This window comes from Protopterus annectens, chromosome 7.part0, assembly GCF_019279795.1.
Source record: "Protopterus annectens isolate FY-2018-M chromosome 7.part0, PAN1.0, whole genome shotgun sequence".
In the NCBI taxonomy this organism is placed as follows: domain Eukaryota; kingdom Metazoa; phylum Chordata; order Ceratodontiformes; family Protopteridae; genus Protopterus; species Protopterus annectens.
In genome coordinates, this window is record NC_056739.1 from 33241870 (window position 1) to 33265114 (window position 23245).

Genomic DNA, 23245 nt, shown 5'->3' on the forward strand with positions numbered 1-23245 from the left:
GATTGACTGGTTATCTAAGCATATGAAGCTAAAGAGATGTGTGACGTGTTTCAGTACAGCCAATCATTATTAGTTTTGTCTTTGTGTAACATGATATGTTATATCAGTACTTTTTTATTGAGAAAGGCTGCTCATGAGAATAGTATATTCACAATCTGACACTGACATAAAATAAAAATGAGCCAATAATTAAGTCAAAGAATGTAGTCTTTTAATTTAAACAGTTTTCATTATTTTGATCCCCACTTCTGCAACACAGACTTTTTCTAGAGCATATTCTGAGCATTAAACTGTTATTTCTCTGTATGAGAGCAGAATATAACTTTCCTTTCTGATGCTTAATTTCATATTAAGATTTGACACTGGCACAGTGATACAGAACATTATCTTACATTTGCAAAACCATCAACTTAAGATGAAATACTGACAGTCACAACAGGTTTAAGACACTTCTAAATGCATCATTTTATTATACTAAAGTTAATGAGAGAAGCTTAAAACATACTAGCTCACTGTTTGCCATATGGATTTGGTTCACCTCAAAAAGTTTTGCTAAGGTTTGATGTGCTTACAACATTTAGGCACTGAATCACTGCTCAATACATTGTCAAACACAAAAATAATATAAACGGACTACATGCGTTTGCAGGGGAGGCATCGTCATTGCATGCCAGTCTTTAAATATATTTCCTTTGTGATTACACAGCCTTGGAGTAAAGATTCCTGTAAGAAGAATTTACCTTTTTTCTTTACCCTGACTTTTTACTCTTTACTTTTTTTTCTACTTGTCCTGGCCTTGTACTCAGTGTGTAAACATGCCAAGAGCAAATTCATTAATAACAGTAATTTAGATACTCCACTAAAAATCCAGTGTTTCATTCAAGATTCACCTGTTGAGTTTCAACAAAATGGAATCCAGTGAAGCAGTAGGCAGCCAGTAGTTTGACCTACATTTACAATAAATATTTTTACATGCCGCGGTGGTGCAGCGGTAGCATTGTTACCTTACAGCAAGAGGTTCTCCCATTCAATTCTTGGCTGGAGTGTCTTCTATGTGAAGTCTGCATGTCCTCCCCGCAGTTGGGTGGCATTCAAAAGACATGCGTAAATGGGCATGCCTTCGTTGAAGGTTGGATATCGAGCTGGCACCTCGGCATTCATGAAAATCTGTCAATCATTAGCGGACCAGAGTTCCGCTGTGGTGACCCCTAACTGGGAAAAGACGAAAGACAAACAACATTAAATGTTCTGTTTTACAATTTTTATAAGTTCATCAAAGAGTTATGTTACTGTTATCCATGAATTTATTGGAGACTAAAGTAAAGCCCTATTTAAGCTACTAAATGTATGACGGTGTTAGGCAAATAACCATTAAGAACTTCCATTTGTGATGTGTTTTTGTTTGCAAGACACTAATAAATCTAAGCAGTGTGTTACACTTAGCACTTTTCCATTAAACTCTTAGGGGAAAAAAGGAGGCTAAACAATAAGAGTCTGAGAAATCAAGACAGAGTAAAGGAGCAAAGAATCGATGAGAACATCCATGAAAAGTTTAAGAAATATAAAGTAAAACCTGAAAGGTGAGAGACAGAGAGATGAGGGAAAAAATTCCCCACATGCTGCCACGTTGTAGCTGGCATTGGTTGTCAGAAAAGTTGACAACATCTATAACTGTTAGTTTCAGTTTCAGAGGATAAAAAGTCCCCATTATCTCTGGGGGTACTTAATTACATCTTCACTGTTAAAGAAACATTCACAGTTAGGGGAGTTTCAACTTTTAAAAGTTACTGTGTAAAAAGGAAGCCCAATCAAGTATTTTACTTTTTCCACAGAGCTCCTGCTGATTTAAAATGAATACATAGTACTGTCATCTGACTTTGCCTGTCAGCATCACTACTATATTGAGTGGTGGAAAACTCAGTAAAGGTGCAAGCTCTGGTACTGAATTACTGCTGACTTTACAGAGGAGAATTTCAGGGTCATCCTAGCAGCAAGTGCATGAATAAGTCTCAGAATGTGTACTGAGCTCATGGATGCATACTGATGCAAACCTTCAGACAAAAGTGTATTCTGGTTACCTTCCAGTGCCATACCAGCTACTACTTCTAAGGAAAGAAAGACGTCATCTTTCTCTCTGTCTTTCTTGACTGAGGAAGACTTTATATGGAACAGACCCAGGAAGAAATTCAGAAAAGCTTGCACTGAAGCTCAGTAGATATTTCAGGTTTACTACACGCAAGCATGGATATATGGATATGAGAAATATTCATAAAATTGGTTTGGCTAAGTGTAAACTACTACTAACTCAGTGCAAGCCGTATGCATTTAATGATTTGCATAAACTGTCCAAATCACAAAATGATGTGTCACTATATTTCTCAGCAGTTCGTGCAAATAATTGCTGCATACATTTTACATTCTGAGAGCATGGCACATAGACAACAGCAGAGTCAATTTGCTGTATTTTATTTACATGCATATTTCACTATGTTAACAAGGTAGGTGGAGTTGTCTGAGGACCATTTTCAGCCACGACCCAAGCCACAAAGGCAGTAGCATTATAAAGGTAGGTAGCACATTATTCAAACAATATTTTATGGCATTTTCCATTTGAATGTTTGCACATTGCCCTACTACAACTGATTCTTAATTTGTGTGAGGATATTTATATAGGGTAATACTAGCAGAACACAAATAGAAGTATATAAAGTTGAGAAATGCACAAGATATTAAAAACATAAAACAGTGTATATAGTTTAGAGTTTCAGCAGACTGTTAAGAATAACGAAGTTGCTGTCTGATGGTCAGAGAGGCATACCTAGCCATTATCTAGGTAGCTACATTTTTATTCATTTTGCAGGTGCAGTATGTAGATAAAGTAAATTCGCATTTTATTGCATTTATTACACTTGTGACTTACTCAGTCATATACCAGACTTCATATGTGCCACGTCTGCTGGCTGACATCACAAGTATGTATTACTGAGGACAATGGTTCATTTACTAGGGAGGGTGCAGTAAGCTAGCTTTAGCTTAGGCAGGGCATGGAACTCCATACTAAATTATTTTAAGGTCTTCATTTGATGCCCTGTCTATGAATCACCGATTGTGACTCAGTCGTGACATTACATATCAGTGGAAAGTGTTTGTCAAGCATAAATGATGAGCTGCAGCATCCAGCAGTAAGTTTCTTAAGTATAATATATAATATAATATAATATGATATAATATAATATAATATAATATTTAAAATAAAATAGTGACATAGGGAATAAACAGCTTCTCTCATCCATCCCCTCACCACCACCAACGATGCATATGTTTTGTAGAAATTATAAACTATTAGTTGTTTCTGTGAAATTTATGACTTGCAAACAGAATAAAAGTTTATTTTGCCCAGAGAGTTACTGTGCAATTAATATGATTTAAAAATACAGATTATATAAAGCTACTGCAAACAGGAAATATTTTCTACACAAATGGAGGAGCAGGCCGAGCTACTGTGCAGTTTTCCTCCACAGAAGAAAACAATTACACAGAGCCTTAATGTCTCACGAGAAGGAATGCCAGAGTAGTATATAGATATGCTAAGAAGGTGTGTACCCCTGCCATCCTAGCATTAAGGCCCATCATTTACCTAACTCAAATTCTTTAGTATAAGTTAAGTTTCAGAAAAAGCAGAGGATACTATGAAGTCATTACCAAATTCAGGCACTTTAACAAATCTCTGTCTCCTCTACAACTAAGGTAGGCTTAGATAAAAACTGTACGTCCTTATGGGTTACATAAAAGAACATCAAGCTTTTGTATGTCCAGGTTCAAAACATATTGTCAGCTCCAAAAGTTGCCTGCACAGACCTTACACAAACTTAAAACAAATGACTTAGTTGTCCTGCAGAAACGTTTGACTCAAATAAATAACTGGTGCCAAAATTGTGGACAAACTAAATGCCAAAAAAATGCATGTTTGTATCCTTTGGGAAGTCATCTACCCCACAGAACTAGTACAGTGTCAATATACCCCTAAGAGTTGACCCAGTTGTTCAGGATTATGGAAACTTATGTGGACAGTAACCTAACCTTTGACCAACATGTGTCTGTTGTAAGAAAGTCCATCTATATTGGACAGCTTATAAACAAAGGGATTGTGTTTTGATCTAGGGATGTCACTGTCTCCCTTTACTCAGCCCTCATTAGGCCAATCATTGAATGTAATGCTCCTTTTGGCATGTATCTCTTCAGGCACATGCAACAACTGGAACATTCACAGAGATACCTAAGAAGATACAAGGTCTAAACAACATGTCTTACATGGACTGACTCAAAGCTGCGTCACTATACTTGGTAACCTACAGACTGCTAAGCGGTGACCTGGGTCTGGCATACAAGGCATGCTTTGACCCATTACTGATAAAGTTACTGCACATCAGCAAGTCTAGTGTCATCAGAAATACTGTACCTAAGTATCTAAACCTCTTCCACAACATCAATAGAATGGTTTTGGAGGGGCATGTATATCTTCCAGAGGATGCCGCTGCTGTGCACCACACTCCCCATCCAAATAAAACAAAGTTTATCCCTGTTCATTTTTAAGCCCATCTTAGATCTCTGGATGGGAAAACTACACTGACCCCAGGATAGCCCCCTGTACTACTACTAATGGACAGAAGTAGCTCCTAAATGTTTTATTCCATGATTGGGTCCCCACAAATTATCTATGTTATGATCTCAGTTATTTTCTTTAGGCTTAATACATAATTATCGACCTTGGAATAAGTAAAGCCAATGGGAGGCCATGGTGGTGCTGCAGTTAGCGTTGCCGCCTCACAGCAAGAGATTCTCTGGTTCAGTCCTCAACTAGTGTGCCTTCTGTGTGGAGCCTGCATGTCCTCTCTGTGGTTACATGGGTTTCCTCCAGGTACCCCAGTTTCCTTCCACATCCCAAAGATATGCTGTAGGTGGAATGGATACTCTAAATTGGCCCTAGGCATGAGTGCATGAGTGTGTGTGCCTTCCTTGGAAGGTTGGGCGCTGGGCTGGCAACTCAACACCATAAAACTCCACTGCCAGTCATGAGTGGAAAGGTGAGCCACTGTGGCGACCCCTAACTGGGAAAAGCCAAAAGAAGGATAAATAAAGCCAATCTATAACCAAATAGAAAGGGTTATTTCGAGCACAAAAAGAGAAAATGACTAGGCTTAAAATGGCCCACAAGGGTAGCTAGCCTAGTACTTACCTATGAACCAATGAATCTATTATTTTTTCCTTGGGGAAGATCCTCCTCCAACCTTGAACTGTAAATGTACTATGTCTGAGTTTGCACAGACAATAGCCTAGTACTTACCTGTGAACCAATGAATCTATTATTTTTTTCCTTGGGGAAGATCCTCCTCCAACCTTGAACTGTAAATATACTATGTCTGTTTGCACAGACATGGTGAGAAGAGCAGAGTTTTAAAATAAATCACTTTTTCTCTTTTCTCTGTATACCACAAGTAAACACTGCAAGTCTTTGGTTAAAGATACACAACACTAAGTTCTGACAAAGTGGGCCACAAAAAGGTGTGATATTTCTGTACCTTTTGTGCTGCGTGGATCATTAGGTCTTGTGTTCCATTTGTGAATATTTGGAGACTTAGTTAGTTCAGGAATTACACATTCTCTGAAATCACAAAGGGAGGGATTATTGGCAGTCCTTTCAAAACTGACACCTTATTTGGGCAACTTGATGAGGTTATAGTAACCACGATGGAATATAAGGAAAGTTAATTAAACTTAAATAGATGCTTCACCACCTTTGTCTGCTAGCATTCCAATAACTTCCCAAGTTCCGAAAGGCCATTCTATAGGAAGAAGCAAAGGAGGAGGTACTCAGCAGTAAAAGCTCATCAGGAAGCAGAACTTCATAAAAGCCCAGGAAAAAGTTTCAGTACTTACAACAAAAAACCAAGTGACTTCTGCATTATTTTTCTCCCATAACAACCATTCTACCAACCGTAAAAGGCAGTTTTCCCATTTCACCAGTAATGGGCAACATATTACTGCAGACTAATTGGTTTTCCAGGTCATTTCCATGGGTTATTTGATCATTAAAAAAAATCTTAAGATTCATGCCTTCATTCTCCAGAACAAGTTGCACCCAGTCTGAAGTTTTATGCATGCTTATTTGTGGTTCCAAAAATGCACAACAGATGGGGACCAGGGTTTGGCCATCCAGTCTGCATTAGTTTATGTTTCTCTAGGTTGGTTATTCAAGTAATCCACCACTTTAATTATAAAATAATACTTTCTTGCATTTTCCATCAACTGTTTACATCGATTCTTGAAATTCTGCTTTTTTATGCCATGCTTTTCTTTCTTTGAATGATGATAGTTACTTGGAGTGTACCAATACATGAGAAATACTTAAAAGTTTCTGTCACAAGCCCTCTCTGTTTTCTTTCTTCAAGACTATAGATGTAAATGTCCAACAATTCCACTTTAGATGGTTTCTGATCCAGATCAAGCACCATATTACAAGTACCTCTCACTAATTTCATCACAGTAATGATGGCTCCAGAATATCACACAGTGCTGTAAGTAAGGTCTTACCAAATGCCCATGCAGGGGAGGAGAAAAATGAAAGACAAAAATAAAATATTTTTTATTTATTTAACATTTGTTAACTGGGAAAGTCTGACTTGGAACAAAGCCAATTTTCAGTCGAGGCCTGGGGAGAAAGGCTCCAGATGTATGTCTTTATAACATGGGAGGAAACTGGAGCACCTGGAGGAAATCTACACGAACGCAGGGAGGACATGTAGACTCCGCACAGAAGGCACCCCAGCTGAGAATCGAACCGGAGAACCTCTTGTTATGAGGTGACAATGCTACTGCTGCACCACTGTGCCATCAGCTTTAGGTTATTCTTTCCAGTAAACTTGTTTCAGTGATATCATATGTGCTACCTAGAAACACTTAGATTCTGGTTCTTCATCATCTATAAAAAAGGTAGTCAGACAGTTAAATGAAATCCAGTTATGTAAATCATAACCCTACACCTCAGACTCATCATGGGTGGTTGCAGCATTATGAGAGGACTCATTTCCTCTGATGGGCAGCAGTTTCAGAACTCATAAGGGATTTAGGGACACAGATGTCTGGTGAGGCATTGGCCCATATAAAAAAAATTTCAAGGAACTGATGTTTCAAACATCTTTTTTGTTTGAGATTGCAATTAATCATTCCAGTTTCATTCAGCTGCAGGGCATTGAATGGACTTCTTGTCTGGCATCCTATAGTGTATATATATATATATATATATATATATATATATATATATATATATATACATACACATATATATATATATATATATATATATATATATATATATATATATATATATATATATATATATATATATATATATATATATATATATATATATATATATATATATATATATATATATATATATATATATATATATATATATATATATATATATATATATATATATATATATATATATATATATATATATATATATATATAGTTCCACTTCAAAATACTGACTTTCAAAATACTGAGAACAAAATCTCTAAAGCTCAAAATACCTGAAAACTCAAAATACTGAAAACATACAGGATACCAACACTTATTATATTCCAGCACAAGCACATACTGAAACAAATAAAACACAAACCATATTACTCTTCTCCAAGTATAAGCAGGGGGGCAAACCCCCATGTGCCCCCCCCCCACCCCCTGCTACTTAAATATGTTAACTCCGAGATTGCACTTTAGTGTAGTGATACTTGCAGAAGAGTAATATGTTTCTCTATGTAGTTCTGCTGCAATATAGTTGTGTTGCTGTACTGTTTTTTTTTTTCGATATTTTGAGTTTCAGTATTTTGAGTTTTCAGTATTTTGAGCTTTAGAGATTTTGGTCTCAATATTTTGAGTTTAGGTATTTTGAAAGTCAGTTTTATGAAGTGTACTCATGTATATATATATATATATATATATATATATATATATATATATATATATATATATATATTTATCAGTAGATGTGTATATATATATATATATATATATATATATATATATATATATATATATATATATATCTTTATCAGTAGATGTGTATATATATATTTATATATATATCAGTAGATGTATATAAATATATATATATATATATATATATATATTTATCAGTAGATGTATATATATATATATATATATATATATATATATATACACATATATATATATATATATATTTATCAATAGATGTATATATATATATATATCTATTTCTTTCATTGATCTTAATATGTCTATCCATTTCTTATTAAATCAAACAACTCCATTTTCTTCTAAACTTAGGGCATATTCTTTGTTCTCCGTTTCCTGAGGGCATTCTACAGAAAGTTCCAGAACATCTTCCCTGAGACAAATTCTCTTCAGATTTATCCTGTGTCATCTGTTGCGCTTTCATATGGGAACTCATTGGCCTATCACTCTACAGAACTGGCTGTGTAAGAGTTGCCACCGTTTCCTGCTCCTTCCCTTGCTGTGCAACTCCTACTGAGCTTTTATACTGGTTTCCTACTGAAAGCTCCAAAGTATCTTCATATGACAACTGATCAAATGCTCCCTGTTCTACTGGTTTCTCCTTAATTTGGGGACTCATTTTTCTATCATGCTGTGATGTTACCAGAGCTGCATTTTCTACACTAAATCCTTCTTGTCGCAGATAATCCATAACTTTGCATTCTATTTCTTTGACGTTTCCATTACTAATACTCTTTTCTACTTTTGCCCTTTGTTTTCTTATTTTTTGTATTGTAACATTTTCCATATCCGGATACCTTTGCTTGTATTTCTATTCAAATATCATTGGTACTGCTTTTCTTTCTGTTGATTAATTTTGCTTTCTCCTTTGCATAAATATTGCACCATATTAAATCTCTTTGTTTTCCCATGTCCATATTTCTTCTTCAGATGTCTCCTGCTCCACCTGTTTCTTTTTACTTTGGGGACTGTTTATTCTATAATTATTTGACATAACCTGTGTTAGACTTTCTACACTAAATCTTTCACTTCACAGGTATTCCGTAACTTCAGCTTCTGTTGTTTAACTTCTACTTTATTAATCTTCTGTTCTGCATTCTCCCTTTGTGATCTTATTTTTCGTACTGTAAAATTTTCCATATCTTGATGCCTTTGTCTGAATTTCTCTTCAAATATCTTTGGAGCTACTTTTTTGTATTGATTAGTTTGGCTTTCTCTATTGCATAAATATTGCACCTGTTTCTTTTTTATACCTTTCAAAAATCTCTAGACTTTGTTCTTTATATTTCCCCACTTCCTCTGTCACCTCTTTTTCCAAATGACCCAAGGTTTCTTGGTCTGTATAAGTTTTTTCAGAAATCTGTTGTATAAATGAACACAAATTTGCATTTAATACTTTTGACAGCTGTTCTTGTGCAAGTTTTTTCTTTTCCACTAATTTCCATCTTATTCTTTTTGTGTATCTTCTATCTGGAAATTCTGGGCTTCTTGCATAATAGTAACAATTTAGGATTTCTTTCTTATCCTCAATAGTCCACTCCATCATCTTTATGACTCTCTTTTGGCCTGTCAGTTTTTCTGTTTTTTTGTGGACTACTACTTCCTTCTACAACAGGGGGCCATCCTCCACCTGGGTCTGGCCTAGTCCCATTGTAGGAATGTTTCCATGTCTTGGGAATTTTACATGGTCATTTTTACAGTCCTGGCACCAGTGTGCCTACCAGGATTAGACACTTTTTTATCATGGGACTTGTGCACCCAGGTCTCTTTTTTATTTTTGACCTACCTCTGTCCATGATACATGCCATATAAAATACAGTCTATATATCAATGTCATCTTGGTGAGATTTTGTAAAAACAGGGTCAGCCTTGTGAAGGTACTCACCACGACTTGAGGAAGAATTAAGTCCCAGCAATACTGCTCTCCTTTGCTTGCTGATGTTATCTCTCCATTCAGATCACCTTGTCTATGGGGGGCAGTTTGATTTAATGTAAACTTCTGACAAGTTCTGAATAAAACTGTGGAATATCAAGAGAGCATCAACTTGAAATGCAATATGTAAAAGTGTGCAATTCTACATTTAGGTGTTGACATTGGTGCAGAATACACAGTGGGAACAGAGATTCTTATAATCTCTAAACAGGTAAGGAAGTTTCCAGTGGTTATATCTGATTCTCATAAAGGAGCCTTTCATGCAGTCTGACATGGTTCTGTGAGAGTCAGTGGATCCTAAAAGAAGGAGAAGGTCAGGCTGCCACTGTATGCACCACTGCTAAGACTTTACCTTAAGCACCTTTGTTGACTCTAGAAATTACAACTATAGCAGGACACTGAATAACAGACAACATGAGCAGAGTTGTTTAGGATCTGACCTCTACCCTCTGCGTGGTGTTTCTCAACCCTGACAGATGTTCTGTAAAAGCAGAAGAGTGTGATATGATGCACACTTTTAATTTAACCAGGAACTATTTTTCAAAAAGCTCCTAAATGCTTTATCCATTGCATGGATCCCCTCAAATTATCTAAGGTATGATGCCAGTTATTTTTACTAGGGGTAATATATAATTATCAACTATGAGATGGTTAAGGCCACTCTAACACCAAATGAGATACATTAATTCAAACATCAAAAGGGAAACTGGCTAGACTTAAAATGGCCTGGAAGGGCAGCTAGCCTAGTACTTACCCTATGAAACTGTAAAAATGTTGCTCAAAAGTAACTATACAGCGAAGTATGCTTTTCTTAAATAACTAAAAGTGCTTGTAGTAGTAGCTGCAGAAATTTACTGAAACAAACTAGGAGTCAGCTGACACTTTAGCAGCTGAAAGATAGCAGGCCAGTCACAGATGTGAAAAAAAATCAAAATGATAATACAAGAAGATCCACTCCCATACACTAAAGCAGTTATTACGCACAGACAAAACAGAATTTTTCATCCTAACACCTTCTCCCTTTTCATATATCAACACTGAGTGGCACAACTTTGGTCAAACTAGAAAAACATTACCAGTCAAAAACTGCATGGCAAATATGTTTTCATGTGGTAGATGATGATCAGTCTGTACATCAGTCATGTTTATGTGATAAAAGAAGAGTCATCCTCCTTTTAGCAACACTACATCCAACCTGTAGTGTAGAATGCCCAGGGAAAATGCGAACAAATAGAGATTCCGTACACGTGTATAAAGATATATACCTTTTAGCACATGCATTTGGCAGTAAAAACTGATATCAAAGTGTTTCACAAAGTGAATCTGAAGGAAAAAAAAACAAGAGATTTCTAGAGAATATGACAGTGACTGTAGACAATCCACGTAAACTAAAATGACTATGCCTTTCCAACAGTTTCTTTATCAGTACATCGCAAGGCATATACTTTTGCATAGGTTGGATTCAAAGAAAATTACTTAACTCATATGTAAAATCACCTTTAAGCAGAAGTAGCAGTGGTAGTTTAAATCAGCTCACCGGTACAGTGGTTAGCACTACTGACTCCCAACATTTGGTTTGTCAGTTTGGTTCTTACCTGGTGTGTGTGTGTGTGTGTGTGTGTGTGTGTGTGTGTGTGTGTGTGTGTGTGTGTGTGTGTGTGTGTGTGTCTGTGTACATGCAGACTTGCATCCTGCGATGAGCTAGAACCTTGTGTGTGATAAGTCATTTTGTTTGTGTGCCCACTCAGTGCCAGGACAGGTTCCAGCTTACCTATGCTTACTAACCTATGACCTTGAATTAGATTAAGTGGGTAGTCAGAGACTGAATGACTGATTGATCAACTGATTGCTGATATATCTGCAGATTATATGTTGCCAGATTTGGGCAGTTCCAGTAGCACTGCATGTGTTACCATGCAACTTATGGGCCTCAACCCAATTGGACAGTCTGGTTAACAAAACACTTAATTAAATCAGTTGGGGGGAGGCACAAAAGTTAACAATATCAAGCCTGCTGCATGGAGCTTTGATGCAGGCTTACCACATAGCACATTCCTTCGGTGATTAACGGTATAAGCGTATCATGTGCCCCTTGCTGAAGAACCCAGATGTCCTGGATCATGGCACAATCCTTCTGGAATGTATGTTTACCCATATAGTAAATATGATGTAACCCTACATCATACATATTGCTATTTGTCAGGATTGCAGTTACTCTATTTAACACCCACTTCTGCCTTCCAGAGTTTGAAATTAATCTCTTTCCTTTTCATTTCTTTCCCAAGAGTATGCAAAAATGTGTTTATCTTGAGGGCATACTGGCTATCATTGTCTTCAATTGTGGAAGTCCTTCAAATATGCTAAATTATGTTGGCCTTGTTAACCATGTGACCCTTCTCAGCAGTCCATCTGGCTTAAGCCATGGTGTGTTCACCCTCTTTATCCAGGGGGGTCCTCTGAAGAGTAAGTCCAAAATATTACTCACCATCAGCGGTGTTGATACTCTTCACATATGCCTGTGACTACCTTCTTACTTATGAATGAACATGATTACAGCAGGTGACATCATAAGTAAACAAATGGCAGTTAACACATTGCTACTACTAAGAACATGACATGATTTCGCCCATACCTTCACAGGATCGCACTAAACCAGCATACATTGAGGCTGTAAAAAATCACTTTCCAGGCCTTCAAGAATTGGGAATTAAGAGACTCAGCAGCAGCAATACACTGTCACAGCTCCATCATACTCGTATAACTCTGTGAGTCACCAGGCTGTGAACTGAAAAGCTTCAAATGCAGCCAAATCTGCATGTCCAAGTAAAAATGTCCACGTAATTGGTGACTGTTGTCAGACTCACTGACTCTAACCACACTAGCCTTGATAAAGACAAGGTGATAGCTGCCTGTTTTCTGCCAGGATCCGTGACATTACAAGGGCCCTACAGTTCACCATACAGAACAAATATGACTATAACATGCTGCTGGTCTGTGTAGGTAGGCATGACTTGAGACGGCCAACCCAGAATAATGTGCAGAGAGACATGTTGGAGCTTGCTATGCATGTATCAAAAGCAGATAACTTTAGTCCGGAGTGCAATCCTACTCTTATCTAGAATGATATCTAGATAGAAAGAGAAGATGACACTGGCTGTAACACTTTGCTAAGTGCCTGATGTCATTCTAGGGGATACAGTATATTTCAGCTTGGGATAAGATGACTGGCATCCCAATCTGCTTCACTAAGAATAGCCTGCACTCTTATTTCCATTGATTCTGCATACTGACCAAAGTACTTGCTGGTACCTTAGTCCCTTTTTTGTCAAAGTCCACATTCTGGTCATTCCAGTGTAACAAAAAGGTTTGCAGTAATTTTCAGTCCAAACCACAACAAATATACTCTGCTCAGTGACAGATGTCTTAACAATAAATTGCCAAATTGAGAGGCAACTTGAACACCTCCATAGCTGTGTTGCATCACAGACCTGCTTTCAGTTTAAAAACAGCACACCCACTTTTAGTGGGTTTCAGTGCTTATCATGCATTCAGACCTACTGGAAAATGTAAAGAGCATCTTTATTTGTTGGAGTCCTAATTATCTCTAGACATAATTCCTAAAATCTGCAAACAGAACTTGCTGAACTTCTGGTTACCCTAAACAAGAGAAATTATCAGTTTATAGCTTGCTACAGGTCCTTGGAGAATAACTAAGAATTTTTAAATGTGCTTATTGAATTACCAGAAAATAAACAATAACTTCTTTGAGTTATTTTAAATATACAGTGATTAACTGGAGCACATATACCACAAAAGTTGGATATGCCCAAGGATTCCTTGAAATAGTAAATGCTAACTCCCTTGTACAAATTGTTAACCAGCCCATATGGGGCAAAATTCTGCTGAACACATCCACAATAACATCACATCAGCTTGCAACACTCTTACAGTATTATCATCTCAGATAAAACAATGCTAATCAATAATCTTCTCATTTAGGGTATTTATGTTTAGTGCAATGAACTCCTCTGAATTGTAGGACTTTAAAATGAAAACTATGTTATGAGCCGTCTAAAGAAAACTTCAAGATTTCTAGCTTCCATGTAGCGTCAGGTGACACATATGCCAATGAATTTAACTTCCATCTAACAAACAGCGTATAAACCAAGCAGTCCCAATCACTACCAAATATGTTAGAGAACACAAAAGTAAACCTCTTTGGTGGAATGCCATTATTGATAAATGCTATAATAAAAGAAAAAGTAATTAAAGTCTAGGATGATATGATGTATGATGTATTGCCAGCTATGCCAGGAGAAGTGGGGCAGTGGATGTGTAGCATATGCCAGTACAGCTAGCTAGAGTTTTGTAAAGAATTATATGTCATTTGTATATCAAACTGATTTGTACAGGTCCTTGTGTTGTAAATGTATTTGTAAAGCTGCTTGTATTAAACATGTACCAACAGTGGGTCCTGCTGGACAGAAAAGAAATACACCTGTATGTCACATTGTATTGTAACTGCTGAAATAAATATATTGTAACAGGGGATACTGGAAGGGAACAGATTAATCTCAGTCCAGCTAACTTTTTGGGTCAGAGTTGTTTGTTGTAATACATTTGGAAGGAGAAGGGAGTGTGTCATTGCATTTAACTTTGAAAAATAGTCAGAAATTAAATTACCTGGTTTAGGCCATAAAGATTGTATCTTACAGTTTTGATTGCAGCCAGAGACAAAATGTATGTGAAAACCAGGACTAGGATTCCTATTGTATTGTCCTTAGGAGTGAACTAATTGCTAGTGTGAAAGGTTGGAAGTTTTTGAAATAGTTTTATAGGTTCTAGATGCTATAACACATCTTAGCAAAGCTCTGTGTGTGTGTATTATGACACATATGTGGTACGTTCTGTTTCAATTTCTAGTAAAGGGGGGTAGTGTGGGAATCAGAAGTCAGATGACCAGATGCATGTGATGTCATTCTGTAATCCAGCACTGAAATAATGTTTTAATACTAGATGAGATGGAAGTCTTAGAGCAGTCTGTTTTTGAAACCTGACAAAGAAGGAACACTCACCCACTTCATCTTGCCTTGCTCTGGTAAATGAACTGGGGACAGTAATTATTTAGATCAGTCAGGAAAATATAATGAGATTAGTTAGAGATTAGTTAAATATTGTTTTTCCTGTATCTGTGTGAATCTTTCCATCAGTGTTATTTTTAATATTTCCTGTGAATGAAACTCTGGTGTTTATTGTAAATAGATATTTAGTATTGTCATGATCTTTTATTATTTGCCATTAAATATATTTAAACTTTTCATTGTGGCTGGTCTTTTAGAGAATATTTTAACCTTTGAGAGTACTTATATTTTTATGACACTGTGCCGCTCCTGAAAGCCTTGCTGCATTGGTCAAACACTACCATTTGTATTAGTATTAATTTTACTCAGTATAATTGGGTACCCTTGTAAGAGCATTACAGTAGCTGGCTTTGGAGAATTCTGGTGGAAATATTTACCTTATAGTCTGGGCAGAGGGAGCATAGCTTGTAAATCTGTGCCAGCCTTTCCCCTTTCTTAGGTGTGTGATTGTGTGTGTGTGTGTGTGTGTGTGTGTGTGTGTGTGTGTGTGTGTGTGTGTCTGTGAAAATCAAACCTGAAAGAGTGTATGTGTCAGTTGCTTGGAACAGGGTCACAGAGCACTGGTTTTACAGAGAAGTTGGTGAAGGATTTGGCTTAGAACATTCGGCTGAGGACTCAGTTCTACAGTTATGATCAGTGTGGAGTCTTATTTTATTTGGGGCCTGGTGAGAGAGAGGGAAACCCAGCCCTATGATGGGAGTGTGTTACCTGTGTGTTATTAAGGGAAATTGTGCTTGGTGCAGAGAGCTGCATCTGGAAATACTGTGTGTATCTTTGTCCCAAGTGAAAGTCCCTCACTGGTGTCTGTGGTGAGGATTTTGAGACTCCTTGATCACTGGCCCAGAGGAGGGACATCACAAGGTCTATAATAAATTAAAACCTACCCACATTAAAGACTATCAAAATAGCAGCAAAATGTGAAAGAAGTGATAAAGATCATCAAACATGGAACACAAATTCAAATTAGCACCCATAGCCAAGGTTAATTTTATATCATTGCATAATTGCATCAGATGATTAAGAAATAGCACTCAACAATGGTCTGAACTGCTATTACCCACTCCAACCCTAAATAAATTTGCTAATATATTTGCAGAAATATTAAGAGTCAACATCAATTGAGAAATGGTCACTGAAGTTACACAAATGTCCAAGTCCCTTCCTTTACTCTAAGACTATTATGAAACATATCCTAACTGTACTCTATAAATATAAAAATATCACCTATGTGGGCCCTAACAATATACCTGCTTGCATAATTAATATTGTCAAACAAGCCCATTCTGAACTCCTCCTAAACTATTCAGCTTAAACACAGCCATAGGATATATGCCTGAGATATGGAAAAAGACTATGCTTATACCCCTCTATAAAGGGGACTGCACTTCAGATCATGGAAACTAAAGTCCTATCAGCCTAACAAACCTAATTTGCAAAGCCATGGAATGTATTACATCTGATTTCAAAAGCTTTGATAAAAAATGTTTTGCCCTAGGCTTACAACAGTTTGGTTTTGTCAAAAGATGTTTCTGTCTTCTAGATTTATTAAATGTTCAGAAAGTCACTGCTGCTGCTTTAGTTAGTGGCCATGTATTTCATACAACATGCTTGGCTCTGTCCAGAGCCTTTGACACAATTCCCCTTTCTGGAACTGTAAATAAGCTTAAAGGCCATAATGTAAATTCTTATGATACAAGTTGGATAGCAAAATGGATAATAGAACCCACATAGCTAAAGTAGCAGATGTCACTTCAGAAAGTAAAAAAAAAAAAAAAAAAAAAACAATGAATTCTGTTTTTTCAGGACTTAGTAAATGGAACCCTTCTGTTTGCCATCTACTTTGTGGATCTTCAAAACATTAACCCAGGCATATGGATAACTAAATTTACTGATGAATGTCAGCTGAGTATTGGTCATTCAGCATCCAGTAGTGTTTTACTACTGCAAGAGATAAACCATTCAAATCAGTAGTGTATAAGAAGAAAGTGACTCAAAGAATATACAAAGAAATGTAGCATTGTCACCTTTAGTAAAGAAATCTTGACAGAAGCTTACACTATAGACAACAGTTTGTTTCTGATTTATACAGATTGTTGGAGATCTTGGCACCTTAATAGACAATTCCCAATCCTTTGACTAGCATGCAGTAAGAGTAGTCAGGAAATCCTGCCATTTTAGCCAATTAATAACTAAAGGCATCTCATCCAGGACAAACAAAGCTATCTTTACTTTGTTCTGCACCTTGATTAGATCAGTTATAGGCTGTAGTGCCCCATTTAGTATGTATATAACCAAGCACATCAGGCAGGTGGAAAGACACCAGAAGTTCTCGAGTAATAAGAACACAGAACTAAAGACCCAGATCTGCCAAGACAGGCTTAAAACTCTATCCCTGGGCTCTGTAGCCTACTTGTGTAGTGATTCATGTTAAGTAAAACTCCATCCCCGTGCTCTGTAGTCTACTGCATGGTGATTCATGTTAAGTAAAACTCTATCCCTGAGCTCTGAAGTCTATGGCATGGTGATTCATGTTAAATAAAACTCTATCCCTGGGCTCTGTAACTTACTACATGGTGATTCATGTTAAGTAAAACTCTATCCCTGAGCTCTGTAGCCTACGGCATGGTGATTCATGTTAAATAAAACTCTATCCCTGGGCTCTGTAACTTACTAGATGGTGATTCATGTTAATTAAAACTCTGTCCCTGAGCTCTGTAGCTTACTGAGTGGTGATTCATGTGAATTAAAACTCTATCCATGTGCTTTGTAACTCACTGCATGATTATTCATGATAATTAAAACTTTGTCCCTGTGCTGTGTAACTTACTGCATGGTGATTCAGGTTAATTAAAACTCTATCCCTGAGCCCTGTAGCCTATTGCATGGTGATTCATGTTAAGAATCCAACACTCCTTAATCTTTTACATTTCCACAAAACAAAAAGTTACACACACACACACACACACACACACACACACACACACACACACACACACACACACACACACACTAAAAGCTTGAATCTTTATCAGAAATAAGAAGACAGGCTCGAAGGACAGATTTATTGTCTAGTGTTTCCCCTATCTCTGGATGAATTCTGTGTTAAAAAATAAAAACAGAGTGATATCCTTGCTTTGTTTAAGGCAAATATTGATGATCGGATTGGTACCTATATTTGCATCTCAGGTTTGACTTGTTTGCAAGAGGTAACCTTTGAGGGCCGGTATTCAAAAAGCGATTATAGTCTACAGACTGACTCTGCCTTGTAAACTCTTAAGACTCTACAAATTTCCATTACTTAAAGGTATTATCAGGCCGGGAGCTACCTCCAGTTTAAAAAATAATTGCTTTATCACTAGAATGGGTATGTAGTTCAGGTAGGAGACATGGGAAGTATTGTAAAACAGAAGTGTCATTTTATAACATGTCATTCCTGCTTATTATACCTGTCGCCGTTAGTTGGTGTTTTACTTGGATTCAGTGAAATGACCTTGCATTCTGCACATGGTGGAATGACTGGACCAAGCAGAAATTTGTGGCATATACCACCATCCTTATGAGTATAAGCAAATGAAAGAGGTATACTGTCTACTTTAGCACATATTAAGAATGTCTGAGGTTCGGTTAATTTGCAGCCTCACTCAGAACTTCATTTTTGGTTTGTATTTAGCTAAATATGTTGTTACAGCTACATTTTCAGCCATAACTCAAGCCATAAAAATAGTGCAGTTGGTATGGCATTAGTAAGGATAGTAATATAAAGAACAGTGAAAACCATACTTCAATTTGCCAGATATCAACACCAAATGGCATCAGCAGGGCTGGGCAGTACACACCGGCACTAATTTAATAAACTGTGTGGTGCTGTGTGTGTATTTATCAAATCAGTATCAAACAGTCCATAAATTCATGTATTTTTTTCTACAGCATGAAATTCTTAAATTACTGTGTCTTCATTTTTTAACTTTTTCAATTCTTTCCCATTACAGAACATATCCAGAAGTCGGAAGCGTGAAGATGCACTTGAAACTGTTCCACCCCACGATTAATAGGAACACAACACAGAGGGTCATTAATCCTGCCTTACTGATGATGACAAACGTAGCTGCTGAGCTGCAATATATGCAACAAAAATGAAAAAATAATCTCCGAATGGAGGAAATTTAAGGGCATAGATTTATTTTCTTCACAGACTACAAAAGAATAGGTCTCTGTTCTAAAAGAGTATTATTTTAACTGCCTCCAAATTTCTTGCTAAAGATGACTCATTAAGGTTTAAAGAATGACATTTTCTTGTTTGAATTTTTGTTGCTCAGCAGTGGAAATGCATAATCATATGCAAAACACATATGACTTACATGGGAACTGCACCTGAGTATCGGGGCACTTTCCCATCGGTCTACCTCTTTTAATGTGTCCCACAAATAAGAAGACACTAGAAAACACTGTACTACTCAAGGAGTAAGTTATAATTTCAAAACTCTCCCCTTCCCCCAATTTCTCTTTATGAGCCATTCAGAATTCATAGTTCCGTCCCAGTATGAGGGTCTACAGAATAGCATAAAAGATGACTTGTAAGGAGCACAGTCTGCCTGACATGCATTCAGCAATGTAATACTTCAGTTATTCTGGGTAGAGTAGCAGTTGATTTCAATAACACCCGAACTGCTGCCTAATGTTATTGCACATTATTATTGCACTGAAATAGATGGCGACACTGAGCTGCTGCAGAACGTCTGCATCTGCCTCCGTGTATGGATCATTCCATACCTCAGTCTGCTTATTCTGTGTATCCTGATTCTAGATCGTGATGACAAGGAAAAGGCTAGACAGCAATGAACATATCTGCTTTACTAGTAAACAAAACATCGTTACTGTTTTTTTGGTTTGCATGCTTCTGTCAGAAATATTTTGATTTTATACTACACTGTAAATTTTAAAGAACCCACACAGCAGACACAAACGGTTTTCTTGTTCTAATGCATAGTTTTATGCTGTCAAAAGGTTTCATTACTTTTTTTAGTATATGTTTTTAATGTGCTTTGAACCAAGAAGTTACAGACACTCCACTGAAGTTGAATGCACTTTGTTTTATCCAGCCATTTCTGCACTACTTGGCATGGTTTGAGTACTGATGGCTTAGATTAACTGTTGTTCTTGTAAGTACAACACTGTGAATGTACACTTGAAGCCAGGCATGTCATTTGTCACATTTGGTATGCCTTCTTCCTCAGATTTAGAGGAAAGTGGCCTAATAAAAATGTGCAGTACAGCAGATCGGGTAGTAATGGGGTGATTTTATTCCTGCTTTTGTGAAAGGTAGTAAAGAAAATGCCACATAGTCTAACTGTTTAGTGTTTACAATGCTAGCAAAAAGGTTTTTCTAATTCTCAAAGAGGAAGGACATCAGAGTTCTAAAATGGCTTGCATTGTGTGCCTCCTGTTTTTTTTTTTTTTTTTGCAATCTGCTTTCTGAAAAGGTATCTACCTTACAGAGTCCTTTAGTCCTACTAGATATATCTTCTTATGGAGACCCCGATGTCTGTACCCAATTTAAAAGGAGAATTGTGAGTTTCAACATTTGTGTCCTACTTTTGACCGCTTCTTTTTTTCCTTCATAATTTCGGTACTTGCAATTACGGGTCTTAAAATGACTGTAGGAGGCTGCAGAGTTTGATTTTCACTGCCTAGGTGCAGCATCTGACACTTATTTGGATTTAGTTGAAGCTGCCTTGCAGTTGATCAACCCTTTGTGAATTCTGTCCATGTCCTGTTGACTTCAATGTCTGTATTAGCACTTTGTTCTCTGAAAGGAGTAATACTGTTCACTGCTGTCCCTTCAGAATATCCCTTTTGTAAACAAAATGGTCCCAGAACTGAACCCTGCTGTCCATTACTCATTACTTTTGTTTCTTCTCTGTGTATTCCGTCAACTGTTACCATCTGTGTCTTTCTTATTCAAATATAGAACCGTGCGACATATTGCCATAGTTCACTATCGTGCATATAAATCTTTTGTACAGGATTGTGTGAAATAACTCACTGAAATGTAAGTAGGTCACAGCTACAGCTATCCCATAGTACTGGAAACCGTGCTATGCTGGCCTAGTAAGTAGATGAACATTCTTTTCTTTCTTTCCTTTATAAGCTCTCACTTTTATAGCTACTGAGTTCTTGTTAACTAGTCTGTAGTCTTTCTTGCCCCATTTTTTTCCCAAAATAGGATAACATCTGCTTGTACTACTGTTTCCCCACCATGATGTATTGAACAAGAGGTGAAAGGTGTTGCTAGTTCTTCACGCAGTTCTTTCAGAATTCTTGGGTGAATTCCATCAGGCCTTGCTGTTTTGTTCTCCTTTGGGAGTTCATTCGGAATCTGTGAAAGTACTGGTATAAACTATCCTGCCAGTAATATTTTGTTTGACTGGCTTGGTGGTTCTGGGGTGCCTTCCTCTCACTTTTCTAATTCTGAACAGGAATACATGATCAGTACCTGTGTTTTTCCATTGTTATTCTCTGATCATGTTCCCTCTTCTTACCTGATATCTCTGCTTCAGTTTTTCTTTTCTCTTTGATGTGTTTGCATAAGGTTTGATTTATGTTCTGAATGGAGTTTGCAATATATTGTTACATCTGGGTCTTTGTTCTGCCTGTTACCTTAACCTAGTATTATTCGCACACCTGATTCCATTGTCATTTCTTATATTTCCCAAATGCTATCATTTTTTTATTTAATCTACCTTGCCACCTTTTTTGAGAATTATAACAGGCTTTTGCTTCACCCCTACCTGTGTTATGACAGCTCTGGATGCATATATCCTAAAGTGTGATACCCACTGATACATTATCATAGAGCAGCAAAATGCAGTTAAACCAGATGTATTTTCATTAAAATAGAACTTAAGCTTTGAAAATGATGGTGTCAGATGGAAGCCTAAGCAACTCACTAGTTAGAAGACGATGGATCTAGGTAAACAAAGTTAAAAAAAGCCACACAAGAGTCACGTTATGAAACAAAGTGCTAAGGTTTCATCAGAAGACAGCACATACAGCTACCATTCGTTTCCCAGCTGTGTGTCTACCGCCTTAGTTGTGCATTTTTGTACCCATTTTAAGAGAATGCTGTGCAATAAGATGTGGAACACTGACTGAGAAACTAGGAAACTACAACTACTCCCCCCCCCCTTTTTTTTGTTTGAGTTTCCCTGATTTAATGTTCTTCTCCAGCAACATATAATGAAATCAAGGGTACAAAAGTAATTAATTAAATAAAAAAATTGGCAGCCACAAATGTATCATTATTTTTATTAACCTCTTGTTAAAAAGTCAGATAATATATATCTGGGCAACTGGCCTCCATTCTGAATCCCCATAATAGTACAGTACCACTCTTTACAATTAACAAAGTGAAGTGCAGATCCATTTGTCCCCTGCATGTTTTCTGTGTGGATAAGCATTACTGAAATTGTGCATTTCAAATACCACAAAAAATGTGACAAACATACATGGCTATACAGGCATCAAACTCATGCTAATTCTCTTAACCAGTTTTGAGTTGGTTGCCAGACTTTATTTATCCACCAAAATATACATTGCACCTCTGGCTGTTTTGGTGTAACCTAATGCTGCTTCAGACCATTTTACTGAAACCTGCACTCAGTTGACTGTTTTCCTTTTGGAGTATTGTGTCGTTCCTGCCTTGTCAGTCTTTTATGTTTCAGTTAGTATAAGAAACTTATTTTAAATTGTTATTTTTACATGATGCAGTCTGTCCCCATAAACTGAAGGACTTCTCACTACAGGTGGCACTGCTTCTGTTTCTAAACATTTTCCAAAGCTAAAGATCCTCGCCAAACTCCCATAATACTCAGGCTTCCCTCTCCAGATCTCTTCCTGCAAATACACTTCAGAATGAGATTCCCCAGCTGAAGTATTAGTGATGTCAATGGTTTTAATGTGGGGGTGATAAGTGCCCTTTCCTCAGAATTACACAGAATTGATATAAATGGTTTATTTTGGTAGTCATTTGGATTGTTTTATTAGTTAAGAGACCTTCTCCATATCTCACAGTAGATCAGCATTAGTAGGCTTTTAGTTTCCTTCCCAG

The 23245-nt window shown here is 36.9% G+C and overlaps 1 protein-coding gene across 3 annotated transcripts in view; it reads left to right on the forward strand.

The window, feature by feature from the left end:
- Positions 1-20415, forward strand: part of PFKFB2 (6-phosphofructo-2-kinase/fructose-2,6-biphosphatase 2) — a 655955-nt gene extending 635540 nt beyond the window's left edge. For all 3 annotated transcript variants that reach the window (XM_044076459.1, XM_044076460.1, XM_044076464.1), the window contains one exon: positions 19128-20415. In XM_044076459.1, the coding sequence (XP_043932394.1) occupies positions 19128-19187 (60 nt within the window). In that variant the 3' untranslated portion in view covers positions 19188-20415. The remainder of the gene's footprint in view (positions 1-19127) is intronic.
- Positions 20416-23245: the final 2830 nt, after the last annotated feature.